General features: G+C 51.3%; 2 protein-coding genes across 2 annotated transcripts in view; both read left to right on the top strand.

The window, feature by feature from the left end:
• Positions 1–19,350, top strand: part of LOC131480242 (interferon-induced transmembrane protein 1-like) — a 108,397-nt gene extending 89,047 nt beyond the window's left edge. Inside the window, exon 3 of the mRNA XM_058664080.1 lies at positions 19,341–19,350. The gene's annotated coding sequence lies outside the window, so the exon portion shown is untranslated. The remainder of the gene's footprint in view (positions 1–19,340) is intronic.
• Positions 789–25,438, top strand: LOC131480235 (tyrosine-protein kinase ABL2-like). The gene is given in 5 exon segments (XM_058664040.1): positions 789–855; positions 23,046–23,219; positions 23,726–23,959; positions 24,260–24,713; positions 24,715–25,438. Coding segments are annotated over 5 exon segments (1,653 nt in total).
• The last annotated feature ends 512 nt before the right edge of the window (positions 25,439–25,950 follow it).

The raw sequence follows: 25,950 nt of genomic DNA, 5'->3' as shown, positions 1-25,950 counted from the left end.
CTGGAGCCTCAACAAGAGTGTCGCCCTCAGGACTCCGTCTTCTGGGGCCTCAGTGAGAGGGACCCCTGAGTCCCGCTACCTCTCTGCTGGGGCCTCAGTGAGAGGATCCCCCTTGGACACCCCTCCATCTCTGCTGGGGCCTCAGCGAGAGGTTCCCCCTCAGGCAAGTATATTAGGCCTTTATATATTATGTAAGTATGTTAGTATTTGTGAAGCACCCCTCTCTTTATCTTTTCTTTCTCCTATGAGCACTGGGTCCCGACATTTCCTGCCAGTTTCTATTTTAACCAGACTGTCTGGTGTTTGATCCCAGCTGTTGGGGGTCTGGCCCTCCCTTTATAAATAGCACAACCTCTGCTCGTGCTTTTGCTTATCACTTCCCTGTTATTACCACAGGGAAAATACCCACCTTCTCTACGTGGCAGCTTTGTGGGGTTTGGACATGACTGGCAAGCACCCCGTTTTCCCTTCTTTGGGAATGCAATGATTCCTGTGGAATCTATTAGTTCCATCATTCCTCTGAACTTGAGGGCTGGCTCACGTGGGTGAACCTCAGCTCCTTGAATTTGAAGCTTGTGTCTGTCTGTGTTATCCCCATGTTTCTCTCTCACATAGAGAAAACATCTCTGAAGTGAATGACACCACGTTCCAGTGCACCCTGACAGTGTGCTGGAATGGCAATTGCAATCCTGCTGTTCTTCAGCCCCTGCCCTGAATCCTACCTGTGCCTGTTGGGACTGACGGAGAGGCCTCTGTTGGCCTGATAAAGAATAAAAGAGACTGGCATAATGGCGACCACCTTGGCCAGTACAGCAGCAGCCGCCACCAGCAGTTGCCGTGGTGACAGTGAACAAGGTCGCGGTACAGACTGCCAGAGTTATGGAACAACAGGACTTTACTTATGCACATGAGCGGGTGGGCACCCTTGTGTTGTAACTGCGGGTTGATCTGTTGGCAGAGGAACAGCAGATGCTGTGAGATTGGGTCTAGGCCTCTTATACCCCATTGTATGCCTTTTGTGTGTTACACCTATGCAAGTGCAAAATGCTTCCCAAGCCCGGTAACTGCTGTCTGCTCGTTGCTACCGTGCTAAAGATACTCCTATGGTCAGGGCCTCTTGTTCCCCATCATATGCTTTATGTATGTTTCACCTGTGTAGTGCTATGTTTTCCCAAGCCCGGGAACTGCTGTCTGCTCATTGCTACCAAGCTAAAAACACTCCTAGCCATGGAACAGGGTTATCAGCCTCCCCAAGTATGGTTTGTGCATCTGCAGCAGGCAACGCTTGAATGGCAGCCAGTGACAGGTAAGATGGACTGGGTACTGACCAACCTAAGACAGGGGCTCCGTCATGCTACAGAGATTCCCGATGAAGGATAAAGCTGATAACCTGAGTCTACAACCTAAGACAGGCACATTCAAGTCAGCTTTAAAACAAAAAATGCGGTCCTGTTGTGGGCTAAGGAGATGATTAGCACTCGTTAAGCTGAGCACTAGGGGAACGGGCTTGTGGCTAAAAGCACCTGGTCTAATTGGGCTCAGCTGCACGCAATGTTCTGCCCATGAGGGTGTGGGGGAAAGAGCAAAATGGGGAGACTTCAGAGACTTCCACCATCTCTGTTCTCCGTGTCGGTGACTCATCCACAGACCTTCGCCGTGTCCACGAACTGGCTCTGCTGGATGGAACACATTTTCCCTTCTTCAGGGCATCCTAGGAATCATTTGTGGGATGAGGCATCTCCGGCGTGTGTATTGGAGGCAGGAATTTGGCCCCACAGCCTCCTACCAAAAGCCACTGCCCTCTCCTTCACCAAGGAATGCTTCACCCTCCTCCAGGGGCATCCTGGATTCAAGACTCTTTCTCTTGCAGGCCACCTGTGGACCATCAGCTGCCACTGAACCAAGAAACCCCAACAGCTGATGTGTCTTCTCCACAGAGCCTTTCTCACCAGGAGAGGTAGAGTAGCAACATGCCTGGATGTCTTGTTGGTGCCGCTGCTCTCACTGCACGGAACAGCCAAAGTTGTGCCAGCAAGGGGGACAGGTACTTTCAGCAGCCTGGTGAAGGAGCTGCTGAGGAACCTGGTAAGGGATGGAGCCGGGTGGTGGTGGTGCAGGTTTTGGTGGTTGGGGAAGGGTCCTAAGGTGTCAAGCCTCAGCCTGTGAGGCAGTTCGGCTGTATGGGTGCTGCTTCAAGACCTGACAGCATCCTCTGCAGTCCAGCTCCCTGCTGATGCTCCTGGGAGAGCAGCAGAGGGTGGCGCAGGGGCTTGTGCCCCTGTGGCCTGTGGGACATGTGAAGGAAGCTTCTGGTTAACGGGTTTGTCCTAGCCCAGCCACAGCTGGCTCTGGTGGTGTTGCTTGGGGAGGTGAGGCAGCAGATGCAAGAATGATTGCTCTCTCTCCCTCTCTGTTCCTGTGTGCTCCAAACAAACAGGACAGATCCAGGCAGGCAGGCAGGCAAGAAGGCAGGAAGAGAGAGATTGCTACTGGCCTCCTGGCAGGGAGTGTGCTGTGTGCTGTGTGCTGTGCTGTGGCTGTAGACTGCTTTCGCCTGCCAATGCAGACACCAAGGGCATGCGTAGGGCTTCCACCCTGAGACTCCTGTGCAAGATCTCCAAAGTGTTCTTGAGAGTGAATGTCTCTCAGGCCAGGTTTGTTTCTCTTGTGTGGGCAGGAGAGTCTTGGATGAGCATCCTGCAGTGAGTCCTGCTGTCCACGAGAGGGCGCATAAGCTGCCCTTTCTACCCCTGGTTGGGCTCATTCCTTTTGAGCACTAGACAGCCAAGCCCCAGCCATCCTAGTGTCAGGTGGGGGTCCTGGAGAGTGTTCCTGGATACTTGTCACTGGAAGATTGGGGTAAGGCTGAAAAGCCCGCAAACGAAGGTCCAGGAGGGGGTGGAGGACGATTGTGGTCTTGCATCAGCCTGGACCTCTGTGCTAGGAAGTAGCTGTGTGCCTTCACCATTAAGGTACCACATAAGCCATGGGGAGAACCCTGGGAGCAGGAGTTCCACATTAGGGCACCCAGAGGCCCTGTGGTAGATGGAGTCCCATGTCAGCGTGCCCACAGTCCCTTTGGGAGCTGGAGACACACATTAGTGTGCTCATGGGCCTCTGAGAGCAGGAGACCCACGTCAGTGTGACCATGGGCCCTGTGGGCTACTGAGTCCTAGTTCAGCTTTCCCATGTGTCCTGTGGGAATTGGGGTCTCATGTCACTGTGCCCATGGGTCTTGTAGGAGCTTGGGACAAATGTCAGTGTGCCCACGGGCACTCTGGGAGTTGGAGTCCCACGTCAGTGTGCCCATGGAACCTCTAGGAGTTTGATTTCCATGACAGCATGCTCACGGACCCTCTGGTACCTGGAGTTACCGGGTGACTAGCATTGATCTTTCGCAGATGAGCTCCCCGGAAACCTTGCCACTACCCCCTTTCATCACAAAGCACCCTTAGGGGCAGGGCCTGGGCTTTCTTTAGCAAGTGGAACTGCTCCCCAATGGGCTGCAGAGAGGCCTTCGTGTATTATTGCATGTGTGGGATGGCAGTTAGGGTGATACAGCACTCAGCCTTCCTCTGCCTAGCTTGGTGGTGTCTGGGATTGTGGGATCCTAAGGATGGAGCAGGTGGAAGGGCAAGTAAGCACCAAAGGACACCAGTCATCTGGAATAGGAAGTCCCAGGCCTTAGCTGCTGCTCTGAGAGCACCCTGGGACATGCAATTCGCTTTCCAGCAGGTATGACGGTGGCCTGGGAGCCACCAAGGCCTGCACAAAATAGGCCCTCCCATGCCATCTCCGGGCATGGGCTCACGAGGACCATTTTGCCTTCTTCAGGGCATCCTAGGAAACACTTGGGGGGTCAGGCATCTCCATCGTGTGCATTGGAGGCAGGAATTTGGCCCCACAGCCCCTACCAAATGCCATTGGCCTTCCGTTCACCAGGGAATGCTTCACCCTCTTCCAGGGGCATCCTGGATTCAAGACTCTTTCTCCTGCTGGTCACCTGGGGACCATCAGCTGCCGCTGATGTGCCACCTGCCACAAGACACCTCAACAGCTGACGTGTACTCTCCACAGAGGTCCATCTCCTGAGACAGGTAGAGTAGCAGCATGCCTGGATGCCATGTTGGTGCCCTCTGCTCTCTCAGCACACACAGCAAAAGTTATGCAAGGCTGGAGGACAAGTACATTCACGGGCCTGGTGAAGGAGCTGCTGAAGAATGCTGCTAGGGGTGGAATCGGTGGAGCGGGTTGGGGTGGTGCTGCATGGTGTCCGAGGGCCTCAAGCCTCAGCTTGCCAGGCAGATGGCCTGTACGGGTGCTACTTCAAGTCCTGACTGCTTTCCCTGCAGTCTAGCTCCCTGCCCATCCTCCTGGGAGAGCAGTGGAGGATGGCGCAGGGGCTTGTGCCCCTGTGCCCCTGTGGGACATGTGGAGGAAGCTCCTGGTGTCCAGGCTTGTCCTGGCCCAGCCACATCTGTCTCTGGTGGTGGTCCTTGGGGGAAGTGAGGCAGCAGATGCAAGAACGATTGCTCTTTCTCCCTCTCTGTTCCTTTGTGCTTCAAACAAAACAGGACAGATCCAGGCAGGCGTGCAGGAAGGAAGGAAGCGAAAGAAAGCTGCTGTCCTGGGAGGTAGGGAGTGTGCTGTGCTGTGCGCTGCAGCTCTAGACTGCTTTTGTCTGCCAATGCAGACCCCAAGGGTGTACGTAGGGCTTCTGTCCTGGGACTTCTGTGCAACCTCTCCACAGCGTGTCCTTGAGAGTGAATTTCTCTTAGGCTGGGTTTGTTTCCCTTGTTTGTGCAGGAGAGCCTGGAGGAGCGTCCTGCAATGAGTCCTGCTGTCCACGAGAGGGCGCATAAGCTGCCCTTTCTACCCCTGGTTGGCTGAGGCATTTTGAGCACTAGAAGGACCAGCGCCAGCCATCCTAGTGTCAGGTGGGAATCCCGGACAGAATTCCTTTATATGTGTCCCTTGAAGATTGGGCTCCAAGGCCGAACAGCCCGCATACAAAGGATCAGGAGGGTTTGGAGGACGCTTGTGGCCTTGCATCAGGCCAGGTCACTGTGCTAGGGAGTGGCTGTCTGTCTTCACCAGCAAGGTACAACCTAGGGCACAAGGAGAACTAGAAGCTGGAGTTCCACATCACGGACCCCAGAGGCCCTGAGGGACCTGGAGTCCCAGTCAGTAAGCCCACAAGCCCTATGGGAGTAGGAATCCCATGTGAGCGTGCCCACGGACCCTCTGGGAGCTAGAATCCCACATCATTGTGCCCATGGGCCAGTGAGACCTGGAGGCCCATGTCTGCGTACCCATGAGCCCTCTTGGACCTCAATCCTAATTCAGCATCCCCCAATCCCTGTGGAATCTGGAGTCCCACGTCAGCATGCCCATGGACCCTCTGACCTGGAATTACACACCAGCTGACTAGCACTGATCGTTCGTAGATGAGGTCCCTGGAAAACTTTCCGGGGCGTGGAAGCAGAGGACCCTCCTCTCTGCTGGGGTTCAGCAGCAGAGGACCGTCCTCCCTGCAGGGTCCGGCAACAAGGACCCTCCTCCCTGCTGCTGGACACCAACAGAGAGGAAGCATCAGAGGTCCCTCCTCTGCTGCTGCGGTCCGGCACCAGAGGACCCATTTCTCTGCTCTGGTCCGGCAAGAGAGGACCTACTTCTCTGCTCTGGTCCAGCACCAGAGGACCCCCCTCTGCTGCTGGAGTGGGGCAGCTGAGGACCCTCCACTCCTACTGGGGTCTGGCAGCAGAGGACCCTGCACTGCTGCTGGGATCCAGCAGCAAGGATGCTCATCTCTGCTGGGGTCTAGCATGAGCGGACCCTCCTCTCTCCTGGGGTCGAGCAGAGAGGAAGCACCAGAGGACCCTCATCTCTACTGGGGTCCAGCACCTGAGGACCCTCATCACTGTTGGGGTCCAGCAGCAGAAGACACTCCTCTGCTGCTGGGCTCCGGCAGCAGAGGACACTTTCCTATGCTGGGGTCTGGCAGCAGAGGGCCCTCCTGTCTGCTGGCGTCCAGCACCAGAAGACCCTCTTCTGCTGCTGGGGTCCGGCACCAGAGGACATTCCTCCCTGCTGGTCTCCGGCACCAGAGGACTCTCCTCTCGGCTGGGGTCCGGCAGCAGAGGATCCGCTTCAATGTTGGGGTCCAGTAGCACAGGACCCTCCTCTGCTGCTGGGGTCTGGCAGCACAGGACCCTAAACTGCTGCTGGGGTCTGGAAGCAGAGGACCCTCTTCTGTTGCTGGACCCCTGCAGCAGAGAGGAAGCAGCAGAGAATCCTCCTCTGCTGCTGGGGTCCCGCAGCAGAGGACCCTCCTCTCTGCGGGTGTCCGGCAGCAGAGGACACTCTGCTTCTGCTAGACCCCTGCAGCAGATGACCCTATTGCTGGACCACAGCAAAGAGGAAGCAGCAGAGGAGCCTTGTCTCCTGCTAGACCGCAAAGAGTGGAAGCAGCAGAAGACACTCCTCTTCTGGTGTCCAGCAACAAAGGACCTTCCTTTTCTGCTGGGGTCCGTCAGCAGAGGAGCCTCCTCTCTACTGAGGTCCTGCAGCAGAGGACCTTCATCCCTGCTCGGATCTGGCACGAGAGGACACTGCACTGCTGCTGGTGTCCGGTAGAAGAGGACCCTCCTCCCTGCTGGGGTCCGGCACCAGAGGAGCCTCCTCCCTGCTGGGGTCCGGCACCAGATGAACCTCCCTCTGCTGGTGTCCAGCAGCAGAGGACACTCCTCTCCTGCTGCTGGAACCCTGCAGCAGATGACTTTCATCTCTACTGGAGTCCGGCAGCAGAGGACCCCTCATCTCTGCTGAGTTCTAGCACGAGAGGACCCTCATCTCTGCTAGGGTCCAGCAGCAGAGGACCCTCCTCTCTGCTGGGATCCGGCACCACAGAACACTCCTCTGTGCTGGGGTCAAACTCCAGAGGACCCTCTTCTCTGATGGGGTCCAACAGCAGAGGAACCTCCTCTCTCCTGGGGTCCAGCAGCAGGGGACCCTCCTCTGCTGGGGTCTAGCACGAGAGGACCCTTGTCTCTACTAGGGTCCAGCAGTAGATGGGGGAGCAGAGGACCCTTCTCTCTGCTGGGGTCCATGCTGCTGAACCCCAGCAGAGAGGAAGCTGAAGAGAACCCTCTTCCCATGCTGGACACCAGAGAGGAAGCAGCAGAGGACCCTCCTGTTCTGCTGGGGTCCGGCAGCAGAGGACCCTCCTCCCTACTGGGGTCCGGCAGTTAAGGACCCTATTCTCCTGATGGGGTCTGGCAGTTGAGGAACCTCCTCTGCTGTGGCGTCCGTCAGCAGAGGACCCTCCTCTCCTGCTGGAAACCAGCAGCTGAAGACCCTACTCTCTGATGGACTAGGGTCCTGCAGCAGCGGAACCTCCTCTGAGTTGGATCCCAGCAGAGAGGAAGCCGCAGAGGACCCTCCTTTCTGTTGATGTCCAGCAACAGAGGACGCTCCCCTGCTGCTGGTGTCTGGCACCAGAGGACCCTCCTCTGCTGCTTGGGTCTGGAAGAAGAGGACACTCCTCTACTGCAGGGGTCCGGCAGCAGTGGACCCTCCTCTGCTGGACCATAGCAGAGAGGAAGCAGCAGAGGACCCTCCACTCTGTTGGGGTCCAGCAGGGAGGAAGCAGCAGAGGACTCTCCTCTCTGCTGGGGTCCGGCAGAAGAGGACACTCCTCTTTTGCTGGGTTACAGCAGCAGAGGACCCTCCTCTACTGCTGGAACCCAGAAGAGAGGAAGCAGCAAAGGACCCTCATCTCCTGCTGAACACCAAAGTGAGGAAGCAGCAGAGGACCTTCCTGTTCTGCTGGGGTCCGGCAGCAGAGGACCATCCTCTCTGCTGCAGTCCGGCAGCAGAGGACACACCTCCCTGCTGGGGTCCCGCTCCAGAGGACCCTCCATTACTGCTGTGGTCTGGCAGCAGAGGATCCTCATCCCTCCTGTGTTCTGGCAGCAGAGGACTCTCCTTCCTGCTGGGATCCGACAGCAGAGGACCCTCCTCTGCTGCTGGACCCCAGCAGAGAGGAAGCCGCAGAGGACCCTCTTCTCTGTTGGGGTCCAGTACAGGAGGACCCTCCTCTCTGCTGGGGTCCGGCACCAGAGGACCCTCCTCTGCTGAGGTCCAGTACCAGAGGACCCTCATCTGCTGGGGTCCGGCAGCACTGGACCCTCCTCTCTGCAGGGGTCTAGCACGAGAGGACCCTTGTCTTTGCTAGGGTCCATCAGCGAGGAAGCAGCCGAGGGCCCTACTCTCTGCTGGGTTCCAGCAGCAGAGGTCTCTACTCTCCTGCCGGATCCTAACAGCAGAGGACTCTCCTCTGACACTGGACTCCAGCAGAGAAGAACCTACAGAGGACCCTTCTCTAATGCTGGATACCAAAGTGAGGAAGCAGCAAAAGACCCTCCTCTCTGCTGGGGTCTGACAGCAGAGGACCCTCCTGTCTGCTGGGGTCCGGCAGCACAGAACCCTACTCTCTGCTGGGTTCCGGCAGCACAGGACCCTACTCTCTGCTGGGGTCCGACAGCAGAGGACCCTCCTCTCTGCTGGGGTCCGGCAGCAGAGAACCCTACTCTCTGCTGGGGTCTGGCAGCAGAGAACCCTCCTCTCTGCTTAGGTCCAGAAGCAGAGGACCCTCCTCTCTGCTTAGGTCCAGAAGCGGAGGACCCTCCTCTTCTGCTGGGTTCCGGCAGCAGAGGGCCATCCTCCATGAAGGAGAGCCTTGGATGAGCGTCCTGCAGTGAGTTCTGGTGGCCACGAGAGGGCGCCCGACGCTGCCCTTTTTCTTTCTTTCTTTCTTTCTTTCTTTCTTTCTTTCTTTCTTTCTTTCTTTCTTTCTTTCTTTCTTTCTTTCTTTCTTTCTTTCTTTCTTTCTTTTGTTCTCTCTCTCTCTCTCTTTCTTTCTTTCACACGTTTCTTTCTTTTTTTAATTATTTATTATTTAACTTCATTAATTACATTGTATTATGTGACACAGTTACATAGCATTTATTTCTTTTATTCCAAACTCAGATATACAGACAGGAGGACAGACAGAGGAAGATCTTCCGTCCGATGATTCACTCTCCAAGTGAGCCGCAACGGCCAGTGCTGTGCCAATCCGAAGCCAGGAACCTGGAACCTCTTCAGGATCTCCCTCGCAGGTGCAGGGTCCCAAAGCTTTGGGCCGTCCTCGACTGCTTTCCCAGGCCACAAGCAGGGAGCTGGATGGGAAGTGGAGCAGCTGGGATTAGAACCGGTGCTCAAATGGGATCCCGTTGCGTTCAAGGCAAGGACTTTAGCCACTAGGCCACGCTGATGGGCCCCGGCTTCATGTATTTTTGCATGTGTGGGGTGGCGGTTAGGGTGATGTGATACACTACTCGGCCTTCCTCGGCCTAGCTGGGTGGTGTCTGGGCATGTGGGCTCCTAAGGCAGGAGCAGGTGGATGGAGAAGTAGGCACCAGAGGTCAGCAGCCATCTGCAATAGGAAGTCCCAGGCCCCAGCTGCTGCGGAGAGCACCCTGCACCATGCAGCCCTGCTGCCCAGCACATCTGATGATGGCCGGCGAGCCACCAAGGCCCACACAAGGGAGGGCTTTCAGGGCCTGTGCTGCCTGCACACGACAGGGTGCACGAAGCTGCCCTTTCTACCTCTAGCTAGCACTTGAGGGGTCAGCCATCCCTGTCATGTGCTTTGGAGGCAGGAATTTGGCCTCACAGCCTCCAGCCAGATGCTGCTGCCCTCTTGTTCACCAGGGAGTGCTTCACCCTCCTCCAGGGATCCTTCTGGATTCAAGACTCTTTCTCCTGCTGGTCAGCTGTGGACCGTCGGCCTCTGCTGATGTGCCACCTTCCACAAGACATCCCAACAGCTGACATCTGTTCTTCACGGAGGTCCTTCTCCCTAGGACAGGTAGAGTCGCAACATGCCTGGATCCCTCGTCTGTACCGGCCGCTCTCACAGCACGCAACGGCATAAGTTGTGCAAGCCAGGGGGACAGGCACCTTCAGCAGCCTGGTGAAGGAGCTGCTGACGGGTCCAGCAAGGGTTGGTGTGGTGTCTGGCGGTGTGGTGTGTTGTGGTGTGGTGTGGTGTGGTGTGGTGTGTTGGTGCGGGGTATTGTCCCAGTGGGTCAAGCCTCAGCCTGCCAGGCGGATGGCCTGTATGGGTGCTGCTTCGAATCCTGGGTGCTTCCCCTGCAGTCCAGCTCCCTGCCGATCCTCCTGGGAGAGCAGCGGAGGATGGTGCCAGGGCTTGTGCCCCTGTGCTCCTGGAAAGTGGAGCCACCGAGATTAGCAGTTGATCTCCAGCAGCAGTGGTGACCCTCGCTTCCGCTGCTGGGGGTCTCCAGCAGCTGCGGCAAGCCTCGCCCCGGATCCCGGGGGTCTCCAGCAGCGTAGGCGACCTTCGCCTCGGCATCTGGGGGTCTCCAGCAGCAGCGGCGACCCTCGCCTCGGGTGCAGGGGCCCTCCAGCAGTGGCGGAGAGTGAGGGGAGGGGGCGCGGCACGGCTACATCCCTCAGCAGCGCTGTGAGCAGATCTCCAGCATCGGTGGCGACTCTCGCCTCGGCGGCTGGGGGTCTCCAGCAGCAGCGGAGACCCTCTCCTTACCTTCTGGGGGTCTCCAGGAGCGGAGGCAACCCTCACCGTGGGTCCCGGGAATCTCCAGCAGAGGTGGTGCTTGAGGGGAGGGGGCGCTGTGCGGCTGGAAAGCGCAGGCCCAAGGGAAGGCGAGGGTGCACTGCACTGCTGCAGCCCACAGCCTCGCCTGCTGGGGGTCTCCAGCAGCAGCAGCGACCCTCGCCTCGGTTTCTGGGGGTTTCCAGCAGCAGGCCTGGGCTCCCGGGGGTCTCCAGCAGCGGTGGCGACCCTCACCTCGGCTGCTTGGGCAATGAACACCCTGACACAGGGGCTCTTCTGCCCATCCCGGTATAGGTTCTCTGCCAATATCCGGGCCACAAAGTTCTTGCCAGTCCCCGACCAGCTGTGGAATGACAGAGCCAGGGCCTTGTCTGGCAGTGGAGTTTCCAAGTAGCCTCGCACCGTTTGCAGGACCAGTGCCCGGGCCAGATGCTGGCCATGCAGTCGCACGCTCAGGTCTGAACCTAAGCCTAGGAAGTGAGGAAGAGGAGGCCACGTGAGACACAGCCACCACAAGGCCCTTCCCGCTCTGTGGCTGCTGGCTGAGCATCTGTCTGGACACTTTGAAGAGAGTGGGATGCTCACTCCAGCAGGCCTCAGAACGTGAGGCAGCAGGAAGGGCTTTGGGGCAATTTTCTGGAGAGTCTGAGACCAACGTGGAACTCAAGGCGGGGTGAGTGGTTCTGTCACTGCTTGCGATGCCCCTATCTTATAGCACAGTGCTGGCTCTGAGTCCTGGCTCTGCTTCCTGCTACTGGGCATCCCGGGAAGCAGTGAGTGGTACCTCCAGGACGTAGGGGCTGCCACCACGGAGGAGACCCGGATGGAGTTCTGGGTTCCTGGTTTTGGTCTGGTCCAGGGCAGGCTACTGCAGGTGCTTACAGATGGATGCTCTCCCTGTCCCTCTGCGGCAGGGCAGGGCAGGGCAGGCTTTGGGTGTGTCTGTGCCAGTCCCTTCGTTTAATCCTCAAAGCAATGCTGGGAGCTATTCTTGCCCTCTTGTTTTATAGAGACCTTTACCTGAGAGAGATTGTTTCCTGTGTTAAGGCCTTGCTGTGGTAGGTGACAGAATTTGGCTTTGACCCTGGCGCAGTAGCCCAGTGGCTAAAGTCCTTGCCTTGCTTGTGCTGGGATCCTTATGGGCTCTGGTTTGTGTCTTAGTTGCTCCACTTCTCATCCAGCTCCCTGCCTGTGGCCTGGGAAAGCAGTGGAAGTCGGCCCAAAGCCTTGGGACCCTGTACCCACATGGGAGACCTGGAAGAAGCTCTTGGATCCTGGCTTTGGATTGGCTTAGCTCTGGCCATTGTGGCCACTTGGGGAATGAAACAGTGGATTTAAGATCTTTCTCTCTGTTTTCCTTGCTCTCTGTAAATCTGTCTTTCCAATAAAAACAAATAAATCTTAAAAAAAAAAAAGAAATTGGCTTTGTTTTGTGGTTTCCCCCACACCCTGCTGCTCACAGTGGGAGGTATCCCATGCTGATGTTCTCTAAGCTTCTAGAAGTCTTCATGATAAGAAAATAAGAGGGAAAAGAAAATGCAACATATACAGTGTTATTAAAAGTTAATAAGTATAACTGGTTTATTTTGTAGCTAGTTTTCAGGTATTTTTGTTCTTGTATAGATCATTTTTAGAATTGAGACATACAAGACCATTGGTAAAACAAGCTTAGATAATTCCTACTACCAGAAAAATATTGCTTAAGAAAACCAGACAGGTGTATTTAAGACCCCACTAGCATAACTGCCAACCCTGGTGTAAACAGATGTTTTCTTCTTACTCTTGTAATTGTTAAAGCATTGGGATTTGGTAGTTGAGTGCTGTCATTTGTAATATTGGTCAAAGCCATTTGCCAACATGCTTCCAAGAACGTGGAACGTTGTCCATGTGGGTTTAGATTCTTGATAAAATTTATGATTTTGGTACTTTGTCATAGGCGTCATATAAAAGAACTTAGGATCTGAGGACCTTAGAAGTCATGTATTCCTGGGCAAGTATTTTATTAGATTTTGTTTATGGGAAATAGTTGTGCTGATAGTACTGTCTTAGAGTGTCAAATATTAAAAACAAGGGCTGACGCGGTGGCCCAGCGGGCTAATTGTTGGCCTGCAGCACTGGCATCCCACATGCGTGCAGGTTCTAGTCCCTTCGCTCCACTTCCAATCCAGCTCCCTGATTGTGGCCTGGGAAAGCAGTGAAGGATGACCCAGTGTCTTGGGACCCTGCATCCTCATGGGATACCTGGAAGAAACTTCTGGTTCCTGGCTTTGGATTAGCTTAGCTTTGGCCATTTGGGGAGTTGAAGCAGCCGATGGAAGATTCCTCTGTGTATGCCTCCTCTCTGTAAACCTGCCTCTCAAATAAAAATACATGATTCTTAAGAAAAAGAGTTAACAATTATTTCACATAAAATTTCCAAGAAGGGGCCCGGCGCAGTGGCCTAGCTGCTAAAGTGCTCGCCTTGAATGCGCCAGGATCCCATGTGGGTGCCGGTTCTAATCCTGGCAACTCCACTTCCCATCCAGCTCCCGCTTGTGGCCTAGGAAAGCAGTCGAGGACAACCCAGATCCTTAGGACCCTGTACCTGTATGGGAGATCCAGAAGAAGTTCCTGTTTCCTGGCTTCGGATTGGCTCAGTACTGGTCGTTGTGGTTGCTTGGGGAGTGAATCATCAGATGAAAGATCTTCCTCTCTGTCTCTCCTCCTCTCTGTATATCTGACTTTGTAATAAAAATAAATAAATCTTTTTTAAAAAGTTTGTTTTCTAACATTTGATTAAGTTGAAGTATGTTTCAAACCATTCTAAATACATTGAAAAAAATCTCAGAAATGTTAAGGCTGAGATAATTTTGAAGCATTAATACAAAGTAGTATATTTAGGCTTAGTTACTGGATTTCTGTGCTTCTGGGTTGTACAATGTAATCATCTTACCAACTGGCTGTGGTCAGTGCTTCAGTTAGGTTAAGTCTTTCTTCCCTCACAAAGGACACTTTGAAATGACCTAAAGTTCATGTGGAAAAGCTAGTTTTAGGAGCCTTAAAACAAACAACCCTGAAGGTCAGTGGTGAAGGTGGTGGCGGCAGCATTGGTTCCCGTGGCTAGCTGGGGCGTGCAGCGTTCGGGACCAGCCCTGGCTTCGCGGGTGGAGTGCTGCGTGGCTGGCCCCAGGACGGTCCTGCTTGCGCTGTGTGTCCCTTCAGCTCTCCTGGCTTCCAGCTGGCTTTCTCAGCTGCAGTGTGTATGTGGAGTAATGGCTACCTCAGTGCCTCTATCGGGACAACGCTCAGCATATTCTCTTACCATTTATCCTTGTTAAATTTTAATCGTTTGTGTACTTATTGAAGGGATAGTGCGTTTATATGACTCATAACTCAAAAGATACGAACGTCTTTGTGCCAGGCCTTTTCCCTAGCCGTTCAGATGCTGGCTGTTCAAATCATCAGTTTTGTTTTTTTAATATTTGTCCAAACAAGGCTTTACCAGTTCTTTTTTAAAAAAGATTTACTTATTTATTTTTATTGCAAAGTCAGATATATATATAGAGGAGGAGAGACAGAAATATCTTCCGTCCGATGATTCACTCCCCAAGTGACCACAACGGCCAGTGCTGACCCAATCCAAAGCCAGGAAACAGGAGCTCTTCCAGGTCTCCCATACAGGTGCAGGGTCCCAAGGCTCTGGGCCATCCTCAACTGCTTTCCCAGGCCACAAGCAGGGAGCTGGATGGGAAGTGGAATTGCCAGGATTAGAACTGGCGCCCATATGGGATCCTGGGCGTGCAAAGCGAGCACTTTAGCCACTACGCTATTGCGCTGGGTGCTGGCATAGTTTTTTTTAAGGTATACATTTCTGAAGGACCTTTTAGCCATTTGTTGTATTTGGACCTCAGCTTTTTTTACTGTATTCTTATACCCTGGGTTCCATTGTTGCCATTGAGAAAGTAATTCAGAACAAGTTTATCTCTACCAAGTGAATTAGATTTAATTTGTTGTTTTTTGTATCTTAGATTTTCACTAAAAGTAACTAGATACATGAATTTCTTTTTTTTTTCCCATTATGAATTTGTTTTATTTATTTGCATATATTCTGTTGGTTCTATTTCTCTGTAGAATCCTGAATCATAAAGTGTGAAGATACATGAATTTCTTATGTGTTCTCCTAGCAGTTTTCTGTGCTTTGTGAAATTACAGCAGTTTTGGAAAAATCCCAGCATTTTTGTCTTTCATTGCTTCTTGCTAATTTTCCTATGCTGCCATCTCTCGTGGGCATCAGTTGTATCTGATCCAGGTCCCTGCTGATGGCCTGGGAAAGGTAGCCAAGAGGGGCCAAGTGTCGGGCCCCTGCTGGCCGGGGAGGAGATCTGGATGGCTCCTGGCCCTGGCCTTGACCTGGCCCGGTGTGACTCTTGTGGCCACCAGGGGAGTGAACCTGCAGCTGGGAGATCGCGCTCTGTCTCTGCTTATTTCTCTTCTTCCCCTCTCTCTCTAGCTCTGCCTTTCACAATAAATGCATTTGAAAAATCCTTTCTAACTCCCTGTCAGTAGTTTGTCAAATTCATTTTTGTTAACTGGTGTCTCTAGAAAAATCTGCACTTGATACCATGATTTGCTTATTGATGTTTAAAACTGTAAAGCACTTTGATTTCCTTAGTAACTTCCTTTTGTTTAAAATTGTGTTATTAAAGAAGACTGATCTTTATTATGTTACTATGTTATTTAAAGGGACTTAGTTTAATTTCTAAATGCTCATCTTAATGCAAAAAAGATTGTGTTGGAAACCATATTTTATAAAGAAACATTTCCATTTTGCGTTCCCATTGCATTCAAAATTGTGAAATTTATAAAAAACAGTGTTAACATTGCTTTCCCTTTCTTCTTGTTCGTTTTTTTGGGTATGTATTTATTGGAAAGGCAGATTTACAGAGAGAAGGAGAGATAGAAAAAAAATTTTTCGTCCGCTGTTTCACTTCCCAAGTGGCCACAGCAGCCAGAACTGAACTGACCTGAAGCCAGGAGCCAGGAGCTGCTCTTCTGGGTCTCCCATGCAGGTGCAGCATCCCAAGGCTTTGGTCCATCCTCAACTGCTTTCCCAGGCCACAAGGAGGGAGCCGGAAGGAAAGTGGAGCAGTTAGGACATGAACCATAGCCCACATGGGATGCTGACTCTTGTAGGTGGAGGGTTAGCCAATTTGGCCATCGTGTCAGCCCCAAACACTGTTTTTCATTGGAGGTGGAAACGTAAGTTTGAAGTTGAAATACAGGTGAGTTTTCTGTGATCAGAGACTTAGCAAGTTTGTCCACTAGGGGATACTGCTATACTTAAGAAGAAAGTGTAGTTGCTACTATTGCTTAAAAATTACCGCTTACTTACTAGAACTGTCAGTTACTTTCTTGTTTGCTCAAATGAAAAAGGGGTAAACTTTTAGAGATAGTTTGGGCTATTATTTGATGGTAGCATTTATCATTAGGAAAAATTTGCTATTTTTAAAAAAGATTTATTTATTTTTATTGGAAAGGCAGATTTACAGAGAGGAAATACAGAGAGAAAGGTCTTCCATCCTCTGGTTCACTCCCCAGCATTGCAATGGAACTGAGCTGACCTGAAGCCAGGAGCCTGGAGCTTCTTCTGGGTCTCCCACATGGGTGCAGGGACCCAAGGACTTGGGCCGTCCTCCACTGCTTTCCCAGGCTCTAAATAGGAGCTGGGTGGAAATGGAGCATTCTGGGTCATGAACTGGTACCCATGTGGGATGCTGGCACTGCACACTGAAGATTAATGTGCACCATACTGGCCCCTCACTACACTTTTAAAGGGTTGAAATTCAGTGTGAATCATTGGTAACTTTTTTCTTGTAGTTGCAACAAATTGATTTGAGCATTTTACAAAAATTGTGTGTTTTTTCGTTGTATAGGAAAAGTGACTCCCAAATCCTTTTATTCATTTTTCTTTAAGATGTATTTATTTGAAAGAGAAAAGGTGGGGGGTGGGTGTGAGCAAGCTTCTAGCTGCTGATTCACCCCCCAGGTGGTTGCAGTGGCCAAGGTTGAAAGCAGGAGCCTGGAGCTTCATCCATGTCTCCGGTGTGGGTGCAGGGGCCCAGCACTTGAGCCGTCTTCTGCTTTCCCAGGCCTTCAGCGTGGGGCTGGCTCAGCAGTGGAGCAGTAGGGATTCAAACCAGCACCCCTGGTGGGTGCCAGCGTGCTGGAAGGTGGTTTGACTGCTCTGCTCTACCTCCATACCCTGCCAGGTGATTTTCTAAGTTTTCCTTTTCCTTGGAAGGTAAGAAGACCTGATAACAATGTTTGTTTTATTTTTTTTTCCCCAATATATCTTGTGTGCTGTTCCACCCATTTATCTTCAAAAGTATGAGATGTGACCTTAGATCCAGCCAGTACGCAGGGTCAGTGGTTCATATTGCAATTGGCGTTATTTAACAGAGCCAAGTATCTGGATTTTTCTCCCTAGTTAAATAAATATGATAGAGTGTGACTTTATGCTTTAAAAAAGGTGCATTAAAATGAATCCTGTACTTAAAATAGCAAAATCTCAAAGGAATTTAAGTCTCATATTAGGAAGAGATGAGACCTGTTTCAGAAGACTTCTCTGTGTTTGGTTTGTACTTTTGCTACCATCTGACTGTAGGTTAAACAAAATATTTGAGTCTTTCTGCTGCTTTTGCACTTTGTATTTGCAAAAAGATTGTTTTCTTAAAAGAAATATAAAACAAAAGAGATCATTTGTGATGCTTTTGCTTAAGCCCAAATTTAATTTTTAAAAAAAGATTCATATATTTGAAAGACTTGCAGAGATGGATACAGAGAGGGATCTTCTGTCTGCTGATTCACTTTCCAAATTCTGCAGTGGCTGCGTCTGGGCTGATGTGAAGCTTGGAGCCGGGAGCTTCTTCCAGGCTTCCCACATTGAACTTGGGGCAAGAGAAAGTGGGCCATCCTTTGCTGCTCCCCAGGCTGTTAGCAGGGCAGTGGGTAGAGGTGGCAGCCCTACCTGCTTGCTCCTGGCTGTGTGTGGGCTGGCTGGAAGGGCGAGCTGGGAGTTGAATTCAGGCAGTGCAGTCTGGGAAACGGGCTTCTTAGGCTAAATGCCTGTTCCCTAGTGACAGAGTTTCTGATAATCATCAAATTTGAAGTGCACTGTTCCTTTTCTTGGCAAAAAACAAAACCAAACAAAAACCAAAAACAGCAAATAAAACTTCCAGTGGAAGAGTTTTTTTATGCTAATGAGATGACTGGTGGCATGATGGGTTCAGGATGGGGGCTGGTCATTGTTTAGACTACGGTGTGATTGGAGGATGGGCCTTGGGTCCCCTCTCCCATTCTTTGGCTAAAGAAGGGAGGTGAAGGTCAAACACAGCACCAGCCCATGTCATGGACCCTTCCTAAAGCCTGAAGGTCTGGGCTCAGAGAGCTTCCTGCTGGCCTGAGACGGGAGCAGCCTGGAGGGTGAAGAGGGCCTTGAGGCTCCTTGGCTCGTTCCAGCTGTTCATCTGTAGTCTTCGTGATAATAAATGGTTAAATGTGCGTTAACCATTTCCACTCCGTGAAGCAGTTGAACCAAAGAAGGGGTTTGTGAAAACTCTGACCCAGCTCTTTGATCGGATCTGTTACCTGTGTTGGCAGCTGGCATCTGAAGTGGGGCCAGCTTGTGGGATTGCGACCTCAGTTCAGTGGTGTGGGCACTGAGGCGGAGGGCACCCAGCACGTGTCTGCTGCTTGTCTGGGGGGTCACCCCCATGTGTCTGCTGCTTGGGGGGGTCACCCCCGTGTGTCTGCTGTCAGAAGCATTCTGTTGTTCTGTTGAGACTAAGAAGAATTCTGAGATTTTTTTTTTAAAGATTTATTTTTATCACAAAGCAGATATACAGAGAGGAGGAGAGACAGAGAGGAATATCTTCCGTCCAATGATTCACTCCCCAAGTGAGCCGCAACAGCTGGTGCGCGCCGATCCAAAGCCGGGAACCTGGAACCTCTTCCAGGTCTCCCACGAGGGTGCAGGGTCCCAAAGCCTTGGGCCGTCCTCGACTGCTTTCCCAGACCAGAAGCAGGGAGCTGGATGGGAAGTGGAGCTGCTGGGATTAGAACCATCGCCCATATGGGATCCAGGCGCGTTCAAGGCGAGGACTTTAGCAGCTAGGCCACCCCGCGGGGCCCTGTTTTTTTTTTTTTTTTTTTTATCAGATTTTAAAAATATTGTACTTTTGATGTTTCACTGTATGCAAGTGAGCTAATGTATGTGTCTAAGCAATGTGAATGAGGGACCGTTCAAGGGACCCTTTAACTCCTTTGACTGTGAGAAATTCCTGAAGAATCCTATTAAAATACCCCAGAACTTGGAAGAATTTCATATTTTTGCCATTAGTGTTCTACATCTTGAAGTTGCAGAATTGAACTGGAAAGTTAATGTAATTCGGGCATCATTATTACTATTAAATTAAGATAAGCTTTATTTTGAAAAGTTAATATATTAATGTAGATCCAGAGTTAAAAGGTATACATTTAATCTTTATCTCTCCAGTGTCCCTCCCTGGAGGCAATCAATGCTGCTTTCCAGCCATACTTTTACCATGTATTATTGAAAGACTTCTTCGTTAGGCATGAATAATTGACGTTGACAGCTCCAGTGCTGCAGGCAGAGATGTGAAGTTGTCATTTCCTGAGCAGTTGGTGAGCGTGCTGGCAGTGCCCCGTGGGCAGAGGACTTGCAGGCCCCCTGTCGGTGGAGAGCGCCCACTGCAGTGGCTCGAGGGCCACCAGAAATGGAATACTTGCTTACCACACTCAGCCTCTCTGTCTGAAAAGCCAGAGCCTGACTATGTGGCATCTGACGCTTTCTGAATGCTGATATGGTATCCAAAATTATTGTCTCTGCCCATCCAGGTATGTTTCTCCACTTTTTGAAGTCTTCTGTTTCTTTTCTTAATGTTTTGTAGTTCTCCTCGTAAAGAACTTACACATCGTTACTTAGGTTTATTTCCAGGTATTTCATTTTTTTCTCTGTCATTTTGAAGGGTACCATGCTGGTTAGTTCTTTTTCAACCTTAGGGTTGTTTGTGTACACTATGGCTGTTGATTTCTGTTCATTTATTTTGTGCCCCGCCGCTTTATCAAACTCTCGTGTAAGTTGTAACGGTCTCTTTATTGAGTCTCTTGGTTTTCCTATGTATAGAATCTTGTCCTCTGCAAACGGATAGTTTGATTTTCTTGTTTCCAATTTGAATTCCTGTGATTCCTTGTCTAACAGCATTTGCGAGTACTTGCAGTACTATGTTAAATGGTGGTGGTGAGAGTGGACATCGTGTTTGGTTCCAGCTCTTAGTGGGAGGACTTCCAGTCTTCCCCATTCAGTATGATGCTGGCATTGGGTTTTCATATATTGCTTTGATTCTGTTGTAGATCGTTCCTTCTATGCCTACCTTAGAGTTTTTAGCATGAAGTGGTGGCGAGTTTTATCAAAAGCTTTTTCTGCATTTCTTGAATCTATCATATGATTCTTATTCTTCAGTTTTTTGATGTGATGTATCATGTTCATAGATTTACGAATGTTAAACCATCTTTACATGCCAGGAATGAATCTTACCTCATCCGGATGAGTAATCTGTATGATGTATTGTTGTGTTCTGTTGGCTAGTATTTTGTTGAAGATCTTAGCATCAGTATTCATCAGGGATATTGGTCTGTAGTTTCCTTTCTCTGCTGTGTGTGTCTGGTTTCGGTATTAAGGTGATGTTGGCCTCATAGAACGAGTTTGGAAGGGTTGCCTGCGCTTCTATTGTTGTGAAGAGTTTGTGGAGGATTGGGGTCAGCTCTGCTTGGAATGCTTTGTAGAACTCAGCAGTGAAACCGTCTGGACCCGGGCTTTTCTTTGTTGGCAGGGCTTTAATTACTGATTTGATCTCTGTCTCTATCATAGGTTTGTTTGGGTTTTCTGTTGCTTTGTGACTAAGTTTTGGTAGGTGGTGGGAGTCCAGGAACCTGTCCATTTCATGGAGGTCTTCTGATTTGTTGGCATATAGTTGTTTGTAGTAATTTCTAATTACTCTCTTTATGGCTGCGATGTCTGTTGTTATGTTCCCTCTTTCATCTTTGATACTATGAAATCTGGTTTTCTACAGCTTTTTTTTTTTGGCCCGTGAACCAGTAGGGTGTCTATTTTGTTTATTTTGTCAAAGAACCAACTTCTTGATTCATTAATTTATGCATTGTTCTTTTGCTCTCTGGTTGGTTTATTTCTTCTCATTTTGGTTATTCCTTGTTTTCTGTTGTGTTTGGAATTATTTTGCTGTTTTTTTTCCTAGTTCCTTCAGATGTATACTTAGCTCGTTTATCTGGTGTCTGTCTTGTTTCTTGATGTAAGCACCAATTGCAACAAATCTGCCTCATAATCCTGCCTTGGTGGTATCTCGCAAGTTTTGGTATGTTGTGTTTGAGTTTTCATTTTCAGGTAGCAGGTGGTTGTGGGAATACTTTTTAATCCTCACTTGCCCGTCAGTCAGCTAAGCAACCAGAATGTTTGTCAGCTGCTGCCACCTTGTGGGTGACTTGGCTATTGAGTACCCTCGCCTTCCCCAGTCTTGGGCAGGTATGAGCAGGTCTAAATCTGCAACGCCTGCCCGCCAGGGAGCGGCTCAGTACGAGTGTGTCCCGGCTGTTCTGCAGTGTGCAGTCAGCAGGTACACTCTGCTCCTCACTGCCCGGTTCTGGAGTCCCCACACCTTCCCTCACCCCTGATGGGCAAGTGGTGGGGGGAGTGTGCTTCGAGCTGTTGCCTCTGTTTACTCCCACCACTGGGCACCTCTGTGGCCTCTGCCCACCAGGTGGCTGCTCAGTGCATGCGCTGCTTTTCTTCACTCTCCGCATCTGCACTCATGCTGCTCAGCAACAAGAGAAACCTCTGCCCCTGAAGAACTCTGCATCTCCCTTTAGGATGATTCTGGTGCCCCCTGGAGGGGCTCAGACTGCAGAGCCTTCAGGTGCAGGTGGGTTCAGACCTCACCCTGCATGCCTCCGACTCAGATGGTTCACTCCCTGGTTACCCTCCCCAGTGGCGTGCCCTCTGCAGGTGGGGGTTGCCCAGTTCTGTGCCTGTGGATTTCTCCTCAAGCTTACTCTCTTTCACCAGTGTCCTACCCTAAGGGTCCTTTTGCCTCACTCTGTCAGAGTAGGCGAAAACTCCCACCAGGATTCTCTCTGTCAATTCGTGACTCGTCAGATTTTGACTGAGTCCCTGTTTGCCCTGGATGGCATTGATTTTTACCTACTCAGCCTTGAGAGTTTTTCAGGGCTTTCCCTCACCTGTGCAGCACCTGCCTCGGTCCTGCCCACTCCAGGAGTTTCAGACAATTTCCCAGAAATTCTCTTCGTTTTGCTCTCTGCCACTAGATGAATCCATCATCAGTTTGAAGAAATGGTGTGGGATGTAGTTGCCAACATCTGGGAGGTTTCGTCTTCACAGTTTGTAACCTGACAATACAATGTCTGCCTTGGCTCTTGGAGCAAATTAATTATCCGGAAAATTGTAAAAGAATTACAAAATTTTACAATTGTTGTTGCCTTGTTTGTTTTTGTTCATCAATGAATAACAAAGCCACAACACCATTGCCAAGTTTTACTCATCCAAATGTTACCAATGGGATGAACACTTTTTTATGAGCCTAATTTACTTCATTTGCATGAAATGGAATTTCATTTGTTCTCATTTGCAGCACAATGTGCAGCCAAAAGTTAGAATACTTATTCCTCTCTGTTTATCCACTTGGTTCAACATCTGAATAGGCACTCAGTAAATGAGACCATACAAATGAGCAATAAGTAGATGGAACCATAGCCAACCGCACTTATCACTAGAGAATTCTAAAATAAAGCCACGTGAGATACCAAGACATGCTTACAAGAATGGTTAAGATTAAATTCAAGTGAATAAGTTGATGCTGGCAAGCAAGCAGAGGAGGCAGAAATTCTAAATGCTGCTAGAAAAAGTATAAATCGGTACAATCACTTTAAAGCTGAACACGCATGGACCCACCAGTTTCTCTGAGCCTGTGCCAAGCAGATACGCATTCCATTGTGAGACAGAGGATCCACAGCTGGATATTCCAGCAGCATTTTCTTATTAGCTGAAAACTAGAAGCAGTGAATGTTGCTGACTTAGTGCTTTGGAAGCTATACTACAACGAGAAAGAACCCCTCCACGTTCAAGAGCCGACTTTGTCTGCAGACCTTCCGTTGAGAAGCAGCTGCCAAGGGAACCTCATGTGTGACTGTATGTGTGTGTTATACACTTCTGCTTTCTGCTGTTCAGGTCTGCCTCGGGCCTGTGCTGCGCTGAGGTGCAGCCCCCTTTCTCTTCACGAGATTGTGTCGTTCTGTTTCTTTGTCTTTCTCACAGAGGTAGCTGAGGAGCTTGGGAGAGCTGCCTCCTCGTCGTCTGTTGTTCCTTACCTACCCCGATTGCCCATCCTTCCTTCCAAGACGCGGACGCTGAAGAAACAGTTGGAGAACAAGGAGAATATCGAAGGGCCACCAGATGCCACCGGGAATCCGGCTTGCAGCTCGGCGCCAGGTAAGGGGTGTGTGCACGCAGAGCCGGAGTAGCGGCTGACTTGCGTAAAGCACCGTAGGGCAAGATGCTTTTCTGCCTGTTTTCATCCCTGCCCTTTCTGACCTCTCTAGTCCTGGGTTCGGTATTGCTAGCACTAGTAGTCCTAACCTGTCTGCCCAACGTGCAACTCTGTCCCCTGCTCTATGCCCTTTGTTCCCAGTTCCCGTCCCCAGTGTCACCTTCCGTCCAGTTCTGACAAAAGCGTATTCATTGGGTTTGACTGATGAGGCCAGGTTGTGCAGTGGTTTAGGTAGCAGACAGCAGGGTATTTTCCCCCAGTTATAACCACATTGCATTTGAAACCACTGATCACTGTGAAGTGACTGTGCACTTAATAATCTCCTGTGCACCCAAACAACACTTGACATTTCATTATTGCTGACAAAACAGTCTAAGGGACTGACCCTTGGGAACTGCAGAGGATCTACTGCTTCTTTTCTTGTTATTGATTGCCTCTTTCTGACCAGGGTTCATTCGAAGTGCACAGGCATCCAGTGGGTCCCCAGCACTGCCTCGAAAGCACAGAGACAAATCACCCAGCAGCCTCTTGGAAGATGCCAAAGAGACATGTTTCACCCGGGACAGGAAGGGACGTTTCTTCAGCTCCTTCATGAGGAAGAGAAGTGCCCCGACACCCCCAAAACGCAGCAGCTCCTTCCGAGAAATGGAGAATCAGCCCCAAAAGAAATATGAACTCGCAGGTGACTTCTCATCTGTTGCTTCCCTACAGCATGCTGATGGGTTGTCTTTTACTCCTGCCCAGCAAGAGGCAAGCCTGGTGCCACCCAAGTGCTACGGGGGGAGCTTTGCACAGAGGAACCTCTGTAATGATGACAGTGGGGGCAGTGGCACTGCTGGGGGCGGGTGGTCTGGCATCACGGGCTTCTTTATGCCACGCTTAATCAAAAAGACACTGGGCTTACGAGCAGGTAAGCCCACAGCCAGTGATGACACTTCCAAGCCTTTTCCAAGGTCAAACTCTACACCTTCCATGTCTTCAGGGCTACCAGAGCAGGATAGGATGGCAACGACCCTTCCCAGGAACTGCCAGAGGACCAGACTCCAACTGGAAAGGACAGTGTCTACCTCTTCCCAGCCAGAACAGAATGTGGACAGGGCCAGTGACATGCTTGCCAAAAAGTCAGAGGAAGGGGCTGTGCCGCCCAGGGAGAGACCAAAAGCCAAACTCCTGCCCAGAGGAGTGACAGCGCTTCCTCTCCGAGCCCCCTCTGGCGATCCAGCCATTGCTGAGAAGGACTCTGCGGGGCTGGGGGCAGCTGGAGTGGCAGCTACTCCCAAGGGCAAGGAGAGGAATGGTGGGGCCCACCTTGGGATGACTGGAGTCCCAGATGACGGAGAGCAGCCAGGCTGGTCTTCCCCAGCCAAGGTGGCATCAGTCTTCCCAACCACTCACAACCACAAAGTGCCAGTCCTTATCTCGCCCACTCTGAAACACTCCAGCTGACGTGCAGCTCATTGGCACGGACTCTCAGGGGAACAAGTTCGAGCTCTTATCTGAGCATCAGGTCACGTCCTCTAGGGACAAGGACCGGCCCCGACGGGTAAAACCAAAGTGTATCCCGCCCCCTCCACCGGTGATGAGACTACTGCAGCATCCGTCCCCAGGCTCAGATCCTGCGGAAGAGCCGTCTGCCCCGAGTGCAGGTCAGCCCACACCAGAAACCCAGGAAGGAGGAAAAAAGGCAGCTCCAGGGCCAGTGCCCGTCAGTGGGAAAGCTGGGAGGCCTGCTGTGCCTCCACCTCAAGTGCCTCCACCCACATCTTCCATCTCACCAGCCACATTGGCTAATGGCACAGCAGGTACGAAAGTGGCTCTGAGGAAAACCAAGCAGGTGCCTGAGAAGATCTCAGCAGACAAGATCAGCAAAGAGGCCCTGCTGGAGTGTGCTGACCTGCTGGCCAGTGCGATCACAGAGCCTGTGCCCAACAGCCAGCTGGTGGACACTGGGCACCAGCTGCTCGACTACTGCTCAGGCTACATGGACTGCATCCCTCAAACCCGCAACAAGTTTGCCTTCCGAGAGGCCGTGAGCAAACTGGAACTGAGCCTGCAGGAGCTGCAGGTGTCTTCAGCAGCTGCTGGCGTGGCTGGGGCAAACCCCGTCCGTACTAACTTATTGTCATGTGTACAGGAGGTCAGTGATGTGGTGCAGAAGTAGCCACTGTCAGCCTGCTGGGAGAGTGCACACATTTCTGCGGGGAGAGGGAAAGGGACTTGTTTTCAAGATACGAAAGACTGATGCTTGAGTGTGCTCATGTGAAGTACCTCAGATCCTTGAGCTCTCATGTTTACAGGTTCATCTCACAAGTCAAGCCAGGCAAACACCCAAGTGTAGGAGAGGTGGATGAGATGGCAAGGCAGCGGTGGAAGGAGTAGGATATGGCACTGGAAAGTCAGGGGGAACCTGTGTGTCCTGCGGAAGGGAAGGGGAAAAAGGCCACCGAGTCTGGAGTGGTGGGAGGTGCTAGGCAGGGCTGCTCTCCACAGGGCGGCAGGGGCTGGGCCGGGACAGAGGACTGGCTGGAGGCACTCCTGCACTGTGTACAAGGGAGGTGACTCTCTGCACATTTCACCTGAGGAACTTGGTGGAGCACAAGACAGAGCAGGTGAGAATGCCCTGGGAGCAGCTTAGGTCACGGTTACTGGTGGCGGCTGTTAACCTCACTCCCA

Source organism: Ochotona princeps, chromosome 4 (assembly GCF_030435755.1).
Source record: "Ochotona princeps isolate mOchPri1 chromosome 4, mOchPri1.hap1, whole genome shotgun sequence".
Lineage (NCBI taxonomy): Eukaryota > Metazoa > Chordata > Mammalia > Lagomorpha > Ochotonidae > Ochotona > Ochotona princeps.
This window is presented reverse-complemented; position numbering and strand designations above follow the sequence as displayed.